This window comes from Berkeleyomyces rouxiae, assembly GCF_048999995.1.
Source record: "Berkeleyomyces rouxiae strain 22BRR77 chromosome Unknown BrBRR77_ptg000002l, whole genome shotgun sequence".
NCBI lineage: Eukaryota > Fungi > Ascomycota > Sordariomycetes > Microascales > Ceratocystidaceae > Berkeleyomyces > Berkeleyomyces rouxiae.
The window spans coordinates 2,775,378-2,789,939 of record NW_027396492.1 but is presented as its reverse complement, the minus strand read 5'-3'; the positions used below and the strand labels follow the sequence as shown (position 1 = coordinate 2,789,939).

The window sequence follows — 14,562 nt, the reverse complement described above, 5'->3', positions numbered from 1 at the left end:
TTCGCGGACACGAGCAAATCCCCATTGAGCATAGTGACCCAAAAAAAACGGCAAAAAATTCAAGCGACGGTTGATTGATTGATTCTTTTGATTTGATTTGATTGTCTTTATTTTACCTGTCTACTCGCGAGGTATTCTCGGCATACGACAGGGGACTACAAGTAGTACCAGAAATTACGTACAGAAACAGAAACCCAAAATCCAAATCATGCATACAGAAACCCCCCGCACAAAGTGTAATGACTAAAGTGTGTCCACCCGCCCAGCCCTGAGACTGTCCTTTGCTTGTGTGGCCCCAAACCTGGCCCAGAGTCCTGGCCTCGCCGCTGATGCAGACCAAACATAAAAACAAAAACAAAGGAAACAACAAAGGGAAGTACAAATAAAGAGGGAAACAAGTAGGAAAAGGGGAGGTGATGGCAGCGCAAACGCGCTAAGGGGGAGACCCCGAGGGTACGCCATCTCCAGGTGGCAGAAGGAGCGCGGGAAAGGCCGCGTCTTGCGCCTGCGTGTCCAGCCTCATGCGGCAGTGAGCCAACAAAGCCGTGGGGGCTTTGGCTGCTTTGGCGGCCAGCCAGCAGGCTCCGCGCTTGGTACCGATCAACTTCTGAAAGAAGCTGCTGGACACCCGCTGTGGGTTGTGGTGGCAAACCCAGATGTGCTCCGGGCTCGTGTCGGCTCCGCAGAGGGGACAGGAGAGCACGGCGTCCTCGTGCTCGAAACGGCGGTGATAGGCCGCAAAGTCGCCGTGTCCTGACAAAGCTGTCAGCACCGCGCGGGCGAGGTTGCGATCGGTCTCGTCAAGGAGACTTGTCCAACCCTTCTTCGGGGCCTGCACCGGGCGGCGCAGGTGAGGTCTGGAGTTGCGACCCTCTGCCTCCCACCAGGCGCGAAATGCGGTAGTGACCCAGGCGCGGAATTCACTGCGTGCCCAGGAGAGTGACATGCCAGTCCTTGTGGTGATTATGTCTGCACCCCACCTGGCTTGTCTGTCGGCGAGCTCGTTGCCCACGACATCGGAGTGGCCTGGAACCCAGATCGCTTCCACCTCAATGGCTCCATCTGGCCACGGTCTTGGCCGCGGATGGTTGGCGTCGGGACGTAACCAGTCCGCGCAAATTGTTTGGGCTCTCCGAAGGTGTTCCTCGGAGGTTCCGGGCTTGACGTCCCGGGACGTGAGTCTACTCACCGCTGCCATGTTGTCTGAACAGATCCAGACTTTGCGGCACCGCGGTTTGTCCCGCAGGTCGACGGCGGTTATGGCCTCGGCAATGGCCAGCACTTCGGCGTCGTGCACCTCGGCGCGGAAAGGGACCGGGCGGTTTCCCGAGAGCAGGACCTGTCCCCCCTGGATAATTACCCAGCTGGCGCCAACCCTGTTCGGACTCAGCTTCGAGCCGTCTGTGTATAGCCACAGGTCTGAGGGGGGGGAGGAGCGGACCAGAGCGAGGTGTGCTGCAGCGGTAGCCTCTTTGTCATCCCGGATCGGGGCCCGGGTCGAAGGTAGCTTGCCCTTGCACGGCGGCGGGAAGCTCGTGGACAGCTCGTATGGGAGCATACTCCTGAGCTCACCCAGTATGCCCCACATTGGCCTTATGGAGCCTAGGGGGTGGTTTGGCGGGGCCAGCGCGACTCTGAGAGCAGCCGACCCAAGGAGGTTGTCCAGCGCATAGCGCATGGGAGGGAAGCCCGATACGAGGTTGTATATTGCACAGGGTGTGGTGCAATATAGCGGCAGGGCGGCGCGGAGGCCTCTGCGGACGGTGCGGTCGAGGAGCCTTGAGGCCCCCAGTAACCCGCGGCTCAGCGGAGCGTTGGGCGGGGTTGGGCGCCACCATGTGGCCGCAGCGTAAGACAGCTTGGCAACCACGCATGCGCGGACCGCCGTGAGGGCGCCCTTGATCGGGGCGCCTTTCCAGCACCCGGACAGAATCTGGATGCCGCGAATGGCCGGTGCCGTCCTCTGTGCCACGTCTCGGATGTGTGGCACGAAGGAGAGGTTTCGTGACCAGCGCACGCCAAGCCAGCGCAGGGTCTCGCGAGGGCTGACCGCCTCCAGCGTAGAGCCGTCGGGGAGTCGCAGGCTTGGGTTTTGTCCATGACGCTTGCGCGTCACGTGCAGTAGTTCGGACTTCGTCAGGTCGAGCGCCATGCCGTTGTCCGTGCACCAGCTGTCAACGAGCTCCAGAGAGCGGGAGAGAACCGAGCAGTTGCCTTCGAGGGACGAGTCTGAGTTGACTAGGCAACCGTCGTCAGCGTACCCACGGAGAGTGCAGGGGAGTGGCATCTTGAACAGCGGCGACATGAACAGCATGAACAAGATTGGGGAGATGGGCGAGCCCTGTGGGAGGCTGCCACCTGTTGGCTGGAGAGCGTCGGAGACGCCGTCTAAGGTTAGGGAAGCCCGCCTGCCCGCCAGGAACGAGGACACCCATCGACATGTTCCAGCCGGGCACCCCAGGTCCGCCAGTCGTTTGACCATGCGGTTCGGATGCACGGCGTCGAAGGCCCCCTTGATATCAAAGGTGAGGACCGAAGACTCACCCTGAGGTCGGCTGTGCGCTCGAGAGAGTGCGCCAGGCGTAGGCACATGTCCTCGGCGCTGCGCCCCGGAACCGCACCGGCGTAGTTGTCTTGGATGTGACCTGCCTCCAGCGCCCAGCACGAGAGACGGCGGGCGACGATCCTTTCCAGGCACTTGGCCAGGGTCGGGAGCAGCGAGATCAGCCGGTAGGCCCATGGCGACGAGCGATCCTTCTTGTTGGGCTTTGGCAGGGCGATCACCTTGGCCTCTTTGAAGGAGGCAGGGTGGTGGCCCCAGAAGAAGCTTGCGTTGAACAAATGGGTGACCTGCCGCTTGAGGGAGGGCCAGGCCAGTTTCAGGACGTTGTTCGAGAGGCCGTCCGGGCCGGGGGCAGTGTTGCGCGGCCTCCAAAGAGCAGCTTCCACCTCGTCTCTGGTGATTCGGGCGCGTGTCGGCGGGGCTTCCGTCCTGGAGCCCCGGGTCCTCGGTTCCACCTGCAGGGCGGGGGATTCGATGTCCCCTGGCCGGGCGGAAGGCATGTGCACGCTGCGAAGGAGAGCGATCTTTTCCGTGGTGTCTTGTACCGTGGCCTCCGCTCCGTCCGCCGGCGATAGTGCTGGGGAGTGGCGGTGCGGAGCTTTCGTCCTCCATTTCACGATACGGAAGAGGTCTCGGGTATCAGTGACCTTCGCCAGCAGGTCGGCGTAGAAAGCCCGAGCCGCGCTCCTGAGTGCGCGCCTGAGGCGCTTCTTGGCTTCGCGGCGTTCGGTCCTGGCCTCTTGTGCTGCGGCCTGTGTCGTTGCCTTTTCCACCCTGTTCCGCGCTGCGCTTTGCTCCGCACGCGCGACGCTGCAATCCTTGTTCCACCATGGGAAGCTCTTGGCCTTGCCCAGAGACCTGGGCGTTGATGCGACCAGGGCGTCCAGGATCACATCCTGTAGCAGTCTCGCGAAGTCGTCAATGTGCTTTTTTTCCGGGATCTGGCCGTCTGACCTCCGGTACTCTCTCACAAGGTCGTCCAGGCGAGCTGCGCCGGCCTTGCATGCCGCGTCGAACTTCTTTTTGTCAAGCTTATCCATGAGGAAGCGCCCCGCGGGGCTCGGGACCACTGTGTGCCCTGGCAGCGGGATGGACACCAAGAGCGGGAAATGGTCACTTCCGCATGTCAGATCGTCATTTCAAGCGAATTGAATTGAAAGTCTTTATTAACCTGTCTACTCGCGAGGGATTCTCGACATACGACAGTCATTTCAAGCGACGGAGGGCAGGTGATGATGCCGCAATGACGCCGGATCACGGCCGGCCAGCCAGCTCATGAGACAAAAAGTGAGGACGTGGTGGTTCGGAGAATCCAGATATTCTGGAGCACTGGGAATTGAGCCCAATGCGGGGGTCGAACCCGCAACCTTGAGATTAAGAGTCTCACGCTCTACCGATTGAGCTAACCGGGCGAGGGTTGTTGTTGGTTAAATGCTAGAGCAGCTTTTGCAAAATATAAAGGAAATGTGGTATTTGGTGATGTGTATCTCTTCTCTGCTCGTTTAGGTGTGTGGTGGTTGTGAAAGGGATCTCAAGGTGTTGAAAAAAACCAACCCTTGTCAGTGACAGGGTTGTCTTTGCACTGACAATACAGTACCCTTTAACAGGAGATAGGGGATGGGGCCAGGGTTGGTGGATGCTGGGATATCGGCCTGCTCGGTGAAGTGTTGGCAGCAGCATGGCAAGAAGTATGTATGTACTTGGCAGAAGAAGACATAGAACATGCAGAGTTCTGGAAGCGCAAGAGAGCCTAGGCGACACTTAGGACTAGAGAAGCATAACAACACGTCGAGATTGCAGTCTAGTCTGACGTTTCACCTTGGAGTCTATGATTGAACGTAGAAGGCTGTGACTCTGCTGTGGCGCCAGGACGCCATGAGTATCGATACATGAATTCATATCACATTGGTGTATTTGCTGAACCAGAACCCAAACTTCCATCCGTCCATCCGTTTTCTTTTTGGTGAGCCGAAACAACAAACTCCACTGAACGCCGCTTGGGTGAAATATAGATAAAGCAAAACATCATAAACCCGCTGACAAATGGGAAAGAGAAACAACAAGACTTCCAGCGAGAACATCAGAATAAGAAAGAGAATAAGACTAGCAAACGAAACAAGGAAGGAAAAAAGCGAATGGGGAAGGGGGAGAAAGAAAAGGGGACAAGGGAAACCCGGGAAAGACCAAGCTTCCTGGAGCACCACTGCCATTTGTGTACACTTCTATGAGGCAAAGTGAATGCCTTCCTTGTTGAACTCGTACAGCAGACGCAGAAAGTCGCTCTGATCGCATTTGGAGGCGCGCTGCTCGCCCAGACCGGTGCGCTCGAGTGTGCCGAGGACCTTGTTGCGAACCAGCTCCGTGGTCTTGGTCTTTCCGCGCTTAGAAGGGGTCTTGGCGTCGGCGGTGTTCTTGACCTGCATGTCCTTGAAGAATTCAGGCGTATCGTCATCGTCGACATCCATGGTATCATCGGCAGGGCCGTCCTGGGCACCATCCATGATGTCTTCATCGTCGTCGTCGTCATCGGCAGCAGTGCCGCTGCCAATGGCAGTGTCGTCGAGCGGCACGTCGTGAAGACTGGCCCAGGTGCGGTAGTTGCGCTCGAGGAGCGTCATGATTTTGCCTGTGAGGAAGGACGCGCGGATAGTCTTGTTGCGGCGCGAGAAGACGATGCGCAGCAGGCCGTCCCACTCCTCGTAGCTGACTTCGGGCCGCGGGTAGATGGGCTCGATGCGCACAACGCTCGACTCGACCTTGGGCGGGGGGTTGAAGTTGGCCTTGCCGACCTTGAGCACGTGGGAGACCTTGGCGAACAGCTGGGCATTGGCAGAGAGACTAAGAAAAGATTGTTAGAGACGTTACATTTGCTTGATCGGATCGCAAAGGCCTGAGAGACATACCGGCAGTACAGAGGGTCGCCGGGCTGAGCTACGAGACGCAGAGCGAATTCACGCTGAAGCATAAGAACAGCAGTGCGGGGAGGCTTGGGCATCTCAAGGATGCGGAAGATGAGAGGACTGGAAATCTGATAGGGCGTGTTTGAGATGAGCACGTCAAAGGCCGGTAGCTTCTCCATCTTGATCACGTCGCCCATCAGGACCTCAAGCTTGCGGTGTTCGGGGGTGCCCTGCACACGCTTTGTGACTTCGGCAGCCATTCGCGGGTCGATTTCGACGCAGATTAGCTTTTTTGATTGCGGCAGAATGCGCACTGTCAAGTTACCCGAGCCGGGACCAACTTCCAGGACTGTGTCGGTCGGCTTCAGATTGGCCTTGGCGACAATGGCATCACTAACACCGGGGTTTTTGAGAATGTGCTGTGGCGGAAGTTAGATAATTATGTCTATGCCAAGGAGAGCCAGAGCGTCTCCCAGCCCGCGTGGGCTAGTTTTTGGGTAGTCGGTTGCTGATATCGTCGTACCTGGCTGCATAGCTGTTAGCAGGAGTCAAGACTGGCATAGTGGTGGGACATGGCTGGATAACTAACCCATAGTCTTTGTTAAACTTGAAAATGTTGTTCTTGGACGACTTGTCGTACGGGCTGGCACCGCTGCTGCCGTTGCGCTTGGGAGTCTTGACCTTGCCCATTGTGTCTGTAAGAGTTGTGATATGTATCGCTGATAAATCGACGGTGTGGCTGCCGAGACTCGCGGGGTGAAGACATGGAATTTTTTTGCTTTAGGACGGGATTCTGCCCTGTGGGGCTGCTGTGATAAGATAAAGGCGGTGAGTTTGTGAGACGTCATGGAGAGCGTATAGTGCGTGAGACAGTGCGCACTGTACTAAATACAGTGGACCCACTGAAATGTGCCGTGAGGCGCGCACGCTCAGCCTTGGAGCTCATCCCACTTGACTTTGACTTTTGGTAGAACTGGAGCCATCGCGAGCCTTGTTGGACATTCCCTTGTTTTCCGGCCTTTGCTGTTCTTTTTTGCGGCGCCCAACTCACTACAACAGCAAATCCCCTGTACGCCCAGGCTTTGCATATATAAAAGAGTACGTTGCGACTCGCAGTTCAATTCGAGCGTCTAATACAGCTCATATTCATCATCTCCACAGTGAGCCTCTTCTGTACCAGAAGGCCCAGCTCTTGTGCTGCCGATTCCTAGCACGCACCTAGACGCCCCGCGAAGCGCAGAAACTGAGCACTCATCGAGACTACCACCGACCATGTCTGGTAGACGCGATTTCTTGAGCCAGCCGGCACCCGAAAACTACGTTGCTGGTCTCGGCCGTGGTGCAACCGGTTTCACCACTCGTTCTGATCTAGGCCCCGCCCGCGATGGTCCCAGCGACGACCAGATCAAGCAGATTGTTGCCAAGCGCGCCGCACAGCTGGGTATTGCGACCGATGGCCGCAAGGGCGACAAGAAAAAAGCTGGAGACGACGACGATGCTGCCGGTGGCGGCGACGACGAGCGATACCAGGACCCCGACAACGAGGTTGGCCTGTTTGCCGGCGGCAGCTACGACAAAGATGACGAGGAGGCCGACGAGATCTGGGACTGGGTTGACCAGCGCATGGCGAAGCGGCGCAAGACTCAACGAGAGACACGCGAAGAAACCGAGCGCGAGGAATATGAGCGCAAACACCCCAAGATCCAACAGCAGTTTGCCGACCTGAAGCGCGCGCTCGGTACAGTGACGGACGAAGAGTGGCAGAACATCCCCGAGGTCGGCGATCTGACAGGCAAGAACCGCCGTGCGAAACAGGCTCTGCGCCAGCGTTTTTATGCTGTTCCCGACAGTGTTCTGGCGGCCGCACGCGACTCGGGCGAGATGTCAACAACAGTTATGGAAGAAGGTACAGAAACGCCACAGACGGATGCGGCCGATGGCACCATGACAAACTTTGCCAAGATTGGTGCCGCCAGAGACAAGGTGCTCAAGGTCAGGCTAGACCAGGCCGGAAGCAGTGCCAGTAGTGGGACCTCGACCAGCATTGACCCTCAAGGTTATATTACCAGCCTCAACCGACAAGTCATTTCAGAGGCTCAGGCCAATGTTGGTGACATCAACCGTGTACGAGAGCTTTTGCAATCTGTCATCAAGACCAATCCCAATAATGCACTGGGCTGGATTGCCACGGCCCGTGTGGAGGAGCTGGCCGGGAAGACAGTAACGGCGCGCAAAATTATTGCGCAGGCCTGCGAAAAACAGCCCAAGAACGAAGATGTGTGGCTGGAGAATATCCGCCTGAACGAGGGCCACAACGCCAAAGTAATTGCAGCAAACGCCATTAAACACAACGGCCGGTCAGTTAGGCTATGGGTTGAAGCGATGAAGCTGGAGAACATCCCAAGCTCCAAGAAAAGAGTCATTCGCCAAGCTCTGGATCATCTGCCCGAATCCGAGGTCCTATGGAAGGAAGCTGTGAATCTTGAGGACGACCCTGCAGATGCCCGTCTCTTGCTTGCCAAAGCAACAGAAATCATTCCCTTGTCTGTTGATTTATGGCTGGCCCTCGCACGCCTTGAAACGCCAGCAAATGCCCAAAAGGTACTCAACAAGGCGCGTAAAGCTATCCCAACTTCTCACGAGATTTGGATCGCGGCCGCCCGTCTACAAGAGCAACTGGGTGACGGAAACAAGGTCAATGTCATGAAGCGCGCGGTCCAGGTTCTTGCCAACGAGTCGGCCATGCCCAAGCGTGAAGACTGGATTGGCGAGGCAGAAAAGTGCGAGGACGAAGGTGCGGTTATCACGTGCGGCAACATTATCCGCGAAACGCTTGGCTGGAGCCTCGATGAGGACGATGACCGCAAGGAGACATGGATGCGGGATGCCAAGTCCAGCATCAACCGCGGCAAGTATGAGACGGCCCGTGCTATCTATGCCTACGCATTGCGCGTCTTTGTCAACAGTAAGACTCTGTGGATGGAGGCCGCGGACCTGGAACGACACCACGGCTCAAAACAGTCGCTCTGGGATACGTTGGAAAAGGCCGTTGAAGCGTGCCCTAAGAGCGAGGTGCTGTGGATGATGCTTGCAAAGGAAAAGTGGCAGGCTGGAGACCTCAATGGTGCTCGACAAGTACTTGCGCGTGCCTTTAAGCAAAATCAGAACAACGAGGACATTTGGCTCGCAGCCGTCAAACTCGAGGCCGAGAACAACCAGGTCGATGAGGCGCGCAAGCTGCTTGAGATGGCACGTGAGCAGGCTCCCACTGACCGTGTTTGGATGAAGAGCGTTGTCTTTGAACGTGTGCTTGATAACAAAGATAGTGCCCTCAACCTTGTCATTCGTGCACTGCAGCTCTTCCCTACGGCTGGCAAGCTGTGGATGCTCAAGGGCCAAATCTACGAGAGCATGGGCATGATACCTCAGGCCCGCGAGGCGTACGGCTCAGGCGTCAAGTCGGTGCCCAAGGCAGTGCCACTGTGGCTGCTGTACTCGCGGCTTGAGGAGCGCGAGGGCTCGGTGGTCAAGGCGCGTAGTGTCCTGGACAGAGCGCGGCTGGCGGTGCTGAAATCGGCGGAGCTGTGGTGCGAGTCGGTGCGCGTAGAGCGCCGGGCCGGCAACATCAGCCAGGCCAAGAACGTCATGGCCAAGGCACTGCAAGAGGTGCCCAAGAGCGGACTCCTCTGGTCAGAGCAGATCTGGCACCTGGAGCCGCGCACGCAGCGGCGGCCGCGGGCGCTCGAGGCCATCAAGAAGGTCGAGGCCGACCCGCTGCTGTTTGTGGCGGTGGCGCGCATCTTCTGGGGCGAGCGCAAGCTTGAAAAGGCGCAGAATTGGTTCGAAAAGGCGCTCGTGGTCGACGCGGACATGGGCGACTCGTGGGCGTGGTACTACAAGTTCCTCCTGCAGCATGGCACGGACGAGAAGAAGTCGGATGTGGTGTCCAAGTGTGGGCTGAATGAGCCGCGGCACGGCGAGTACTGGCAGATGGTGGCAAAGCAGCCGGAGAATGCGCGGAAGAGCGTGGAGGAGGTGCTTGTGTTGGTGGCGCAAGTGCTGGAGTGAGAGGGAGGGGGAGAATAGAAGTGGAGGGCCAGTGTAGCTGCAAACTAGAAGATCAAGTACATTGTGTGTAGTTATTCATTGGGGGTCTATCCAGTAGTTATGTGGTTACATGTACATATGTAAGCCCGTAGGTGTCTATTTACAGCGTTGGGTGTGCCAAAGTCGCCAAGGCACACACTTACAAATAACTGAGTGTTCTTGTGGTTCATGCAGCACTTTGGCACCCGGCCAGGTCTTTTCCCGTGTGGTGGTGCCTCTACTCTTCACGGTTCCTGCGTCCTGTTTTGTTTTTCTCTTCTGCGTTTATTGTGTGTCTCGTCAAGGTAGAGCCGGCTGCAAGGGACAATGCAAGTAGACTTGGACCACAAGACAACCTCGACAATCCCGGCGTGCCATTGGCCCAGCGGGCGCAGGAGTGGGGCACAAGAGTGGCTCTGCGGGCGTGTGGGGGAATGGGATGGGACGAGCTGCGAGGCAGAAAAACAGCAGAAAGATTAACCAGACACAGAGGCGAGGTGGGGGAAACAAGCAGGACAGAGGCTTCTCGCTGCCTGGAAAAAAACGGGGTTTGCGTCTCTTCCGCACTCGCTTTTTGGCGTCTCGTTCTTCTTTCTTCGAGCCTTGTAGTTGTCTCGTGGTGACACGACCAGCACGGGTCTCAGCAAAAGGCAACGGCAACGTCAACTGCCCTGCGCGCTGCTATTTCTCGGCTGAATATCCCAGCAGCCCCGCTTTTACTCTCTCTCTCTCCCTCTCTCTTCTTTCGGTTTACTGCATATTTGTTTATCCTGAATCCTGACTCCAACATCATCGCCAGTCACCGCCATCAATCCACCAACGACACAACCACGCCGACCAGAGCCAGCAGCCAGCCGCATTCGCCCGAACTCCGCTCGCGCCCCTCTGCTCCTGCTGCCTGCTGCCTGCTGCCCGGCAGAAACGGGCCTCGAGCTTTCCGCCGGCTGCAGCCGCGGCCCCCTCCTGCGACGACGCCGCCAATGCTGCGCGCTGGGGCTTCGATTGTGGTGGTTTCGAAGCCTTCACCACCGCCCTGCGCCTAGGCCCTTCTTTTTTCTTGCAGCGTGCTCTTTTTCTCACTATATAAACCCTTGGGACCCCCTCTCCGACCTGGCGACCTTCTCGCCCATCTCTCTCCCAGTCTTCACACTCGGATGAGCCCATCTTGACCATGTCTCACGACCAATTCGCTCTTCACGAAGCCCCCCTTGAGCAGTCGCAACCGCTGTTTCTCCAGCCCAATGTCGTCACCCACCCCAGGGCTGCGAACCAGCCTTCTGATCCCATCTCCACCGTTGATTCCACCGTGCCGGCCTCGACGTATGCCACTGCCCCGCTGGCTCCGGCCTCGCGCTGGTGGGATGCCGGCCAGGACTGCAGCACCATCTCCAACCAGCCCTTTGAGCCCCCGCCGGCTTCGGTAGCTTCAAACAATGCCTTCTTCAATGTCTTCCGCGATACAACTGCTGCTCAGCCGTCGACCAGCGTTGTGCCCTTCACGGCGCCTACGGCTTCGGTCCTATCCCCCACCCAGCTGCTGAATTTACCCAGTGGCCAGTGCAATTTTGTCGACCTGGCCCCGGGCGCCAGCGGCGCAAGGTGCGGGTGCCGCCGCTTCTACAGCTCGTGCGATTTGCTCAAAGCAGAGCCGACTGAGTTCTGCATGTGTCTTCACCACGCTTGTTTCCACGATCACTCGCCGCCAGAGTCCACCGCCGCCGTGGCTGCCCACCAACTCGACACTCCCAATTCGAACATACCGCCGCCACCGCTGCACTCGCAGTCTCCTCATCTGCAGCCGCCAAATTTGCTCGCCAAAACACCGCGAATCGCCCCGAGTCCTCTCCAAGACATATCCGCCCGCTTCTCGCCGGCCCTCGCAAACTCCTCTCCGTTCCACTTTGATCGTGACTCGTCGCAACATCCTTTTGCTCCTCGCTCCGCTCCAATCCCATTGCCGCTACCGCCGACTTCAGCTTCGAATCCGGCTCCGCCCACATCTGCCGAACAGACCACGCCGGCCCCTCCGCCAACTGCTGTCCCTGCTGCCACTCGCGACTCTAAAGCCCAGCCTGCTTCTATTCCTGATACGCTCAGCTGGGCTGGCTCGGGGCCTTCGCCGTCATCCGGTCCTAAAAACGATAGCATATCCACAAATCCTGCCTCGGTTCGCCCAGTCTCGTCACAAAACAGCTCCACCACGACGTCATCTCGCTTTCTCTTGCCCTTTGGTGGAAAGGGTGTCCATCTCATTCGAGGTCTGGGCGCAAAATCTCGCGAGCCGCTCCGAGATAGAAGCAACAACCAAGACTTTGTCGGCCCTGAGCAGCGCCCGAAATCACAGCCGGGGAAACTTCCCAAAGACCATACCCCGTGCGATAGCATGGCCACTACCTGTTCAGACTCTGAAGGGAGTGAACTAGCACAGCATTCTTGTCAAAACTGCAGACGTACCTCGACCACTGTTGTCACAGTTGGCCGAAAGGTTCGCAAGGGTCCTCCCGACGTAGCCTCGACCAACATTGACTTCAAGGGCTTCACAGACATGGTCAATAGCCATGAGAATCGTATCGATCGCCTAGAAAACGTCTCCATCATCACCAGCATCCACGAAGAATGCAATGAGCGCCACGAGTCCTTGGATCTGCGTGTGTACGATCTTGAGACCCGTGTTGAGGATGTCGAAAAGATGGTTCATGACAGCAGTTTCAAGCGCGCCCAGGATCCTCATGGCTCCAACCCAGATGGCTATGACCATGCTGAACTGGTTGGCCAGATTCAAGCACTACAGGCCCAAGTCTCACAGCTTCAGAAAGCGGCACCTTCTGTCTGGCATCCATGGGAAGTGGAGGTGGTTTTCCTTCCATTCGCTCTTCGCAAGATCTGGCTACCCAGTCACGAATTCAAGGCTGATTCTCCTTCTGGCTCGCTGACCGATACAGACAGCTGGACTCGCCAATTGCCGACCACACATTTCGCCTCATCCTCTAACCGACCACAGTCTCCTTTTGTCCAGGAATGGCGGTATGGCGAGGAGGATGTTCACGAGTGGCTGTTGCCCCGAGCTTACCGAATCGACAGTCTCTTGGATAAACGCCTAAGAAGCCGAGGCTGTATACGGAGAATATCGGTTCAAGGGCCTGATGCCCGCGCGGTGCAGATTGCCATCAATACTTCCTTTACAAGTCTACTTGGAAATATCTCGGCCCGTCGTCACATGCTGCCGTCGACCACCAGACCACCCAAGTTCATGGGCCTGCAACAAGATTGGGTACCCCTACGAAAAATCCACAAAGACTCTCGCCTCCGCTTCTTGACCCCGGCAGAGATGATCACCCCGGCTACATGGAACGTTGCCTTTCTCAACTCAGTCCTCATGAAGAGCTCACAGCCTCGCCTCTTTATCACCCAGCCCGAAGCTTATGTGCAGGATGACAACGCCTTTGACCTGAGCTGGAATTGGCAGCATCTGCGTGAACTCAGCCGTGTCTCTTCTGAAGATGTAGATTCTCAAGAGGTTGGCGAGGCCGATGCCCTAGAGGAATGCTGGGCTTGGAATGATCTCCTTGACGAGCCACACTCTGCTTCTTCGAAGCACTGGCTTCAAGAAGCGCCCTTCTCTCCTCCACAACATAGCAATCTTCTTCAACCCCACGCACCCCGTCGTGTCTCCAATCCCTTTGCTATAAAGAGGCCCCCGACACCAACCAGGGTGTGCAAAAGCATGGTCCGCCCAGGGCATACACGTACCACTTCCATGCCACTTGCCAGACACAGCCCCAGCTACAGCTTTCCTGCCGCGTCAGCAGCATCGGAAAACCGCCGCCGTCTCATGTCTCATGATGGCAGACCACAAAGCTCTGGGCGCTCTTCATTTGTTCGCCGTCGCTCGGTCCGGTCTCCGTCCAACAAGGCACAGCCAACACCTCGCTGGAGCAGTGGTCCTCCCAGCCCGGGACCCTCTGCCACCGCCCTACCAACGCCCAATCTCATGCGTGCGGTCAGCAATGCCTCGTCCAAAGCCAGCAGCGCCACTGCCTTCAACTACGCTACTCCCCACAGCAATCCAATCGCGCCAGCTGACATGGCTACGGACACCGATGCGGAAACTGACATTGAGGATCGTGCCGGAGCAGGCGCCAATCATGCAGACGGCCACGACGGCGACACCTTCATGACCGAGGATGACATCAGCATCAACGGCGGTAACAACAACTTGTTGCAGATTGACCTGCGCCGGTCCTTTCAAAACCACGCGCCCTTTTGTAACGACGATGATGACGACGACGATGACATGTCCTTCCACGCCCAGCATCAGCGCCACCTGCTGGCCAGCGACAGCCCGGCCTCATGGCACCAGATGCCCGAGGACGAGCCGTGGCCCGGCATCGAAGACCACCTGTCTACCCCGAGCGGCGACGGCGATGGCAACGCACGGACCGGCTCGGCGGGAAGCCGGCGCTGCGGCAGTGGCAGGAATAGCGACGGCGGCAATGGAAGCCGCAGCGATAGCAGCAGTCAGCCGTCCGAGTATCCGTCGACTCATCCGCACGGTCACGACGTATTTCACATCCACGAAGACGATGACGAGGATGAGAATATGACACTATAGCTCTACAACCCCCCTCCTTCTTCTTTTTGTTTTGCAGTTGATTTGGGCTTCATCTTTCTGGTCTTTTTTGCACATAGCGTCCTGGCGGTCATTAGTTATAGCGACTTTGTTCTAGTACAGTTGTTTCTTTGTTTTTTTGTTTCTTTCCTTATTTCGTTTTGTCTGGCGAGTTAGTCCTCTTTGCGGCGTTGGTCACTGTCTTCTTGTTGTTTTCTTCTGTATTTATGCGAGCCTATGTATACACATGTTGATGATTGATTTGGAAACGGGAACAATATCTGACGTCATGGACTTTTTTTTCATTTTTCTATCTGAGAATACACACTATATTTATTTGGGTAACTAATACTAAGTGATGTGTAGAGGGAGAGTAGGTATTTTCTTTTCTTCAGGAGAGAGAG

At 57.1% G+C, this 14,562-nt stretch overlaps 4 protein-coding genes across 4 annotated transcripts; 2 read left to right on the top strand and 2 right to left on the bottom strand.

Moving 5' to 3' along the window:
* Positions 1-433: 433 nt before the first annotated feature.
* On the bottom strand, positions 434-3,603 carry BROUX77_002327 (uncharacterized protein; the record flags this gene model as incomplete). The annotated part of the gene is made up of 2 exons (XM_073746855.1): positions 434-2,365; positions 2,545-3,603. 2 exons carry the CDS (start codon positions 3,601-3,603, stop codon positions 434-436), a joined length of 2,991 nt encoding a protein of 996 aa, XP_073607409.1.
* A 1,182-nt stretch (positions 3,604-4,785) lies between these two features.
* BROUX77_002326 (uncharacterized protein) lies at positions 4,786-6,153 on the bottom strand (the record flags this gene model as incomplete). Its single annotated transcript, XM_073746854.1, has 4 exons — positions 4,786-5,401; positions 5,467-5,882; positions 5,987-5,990; positions 6,053-6,153. The coding sequence occupies 4 exons, from the start codon at positions 6,151-6,153 to the stop codon at positions 4,786-4,788; spliced, it is 1,137 nt and encodes a 378-aa protein (XP_073607408.1).
* A 582-nt stretch (positions 6,154-6,735) lies between these two features.
* On the top strand, positions 6,736-9,531 carry BROUX77_002325 (uncharacterized protein; the record flags this gene model as incomplete). Its single annotated transcript, XM_073746853.1, has 1 exon — positions 6,736-9,531. The coding sequence occupies one exon, from the start codon at positions 6,736-6,738 to the stop codon at positions 9,529-9,531; it is 2,796 nt and encodes a 931-aa protein (XP_073607407.1).
* Positions 9,532-10,720: 1,189 nt separating this feature from the next.
* BROUX77_002324 (uncharacterized protein) lies at positions 10,721-14,161 on the top strand (the record flags this gene model as incomplete). The annotated part of the gene is made up of 1 exon (XM_073746852.1): positions 10,721-14,161. The coding sequence occupies one exon, from the start codon at positions 10,721-10,723 to the stop codon at positions 14,159-14,161; it is 3,441 nt and encodes a 1,146-aa protein (XP_073607406.1).
* Positions 14,162-14,562: the final 401 nt, after the last annotated feature.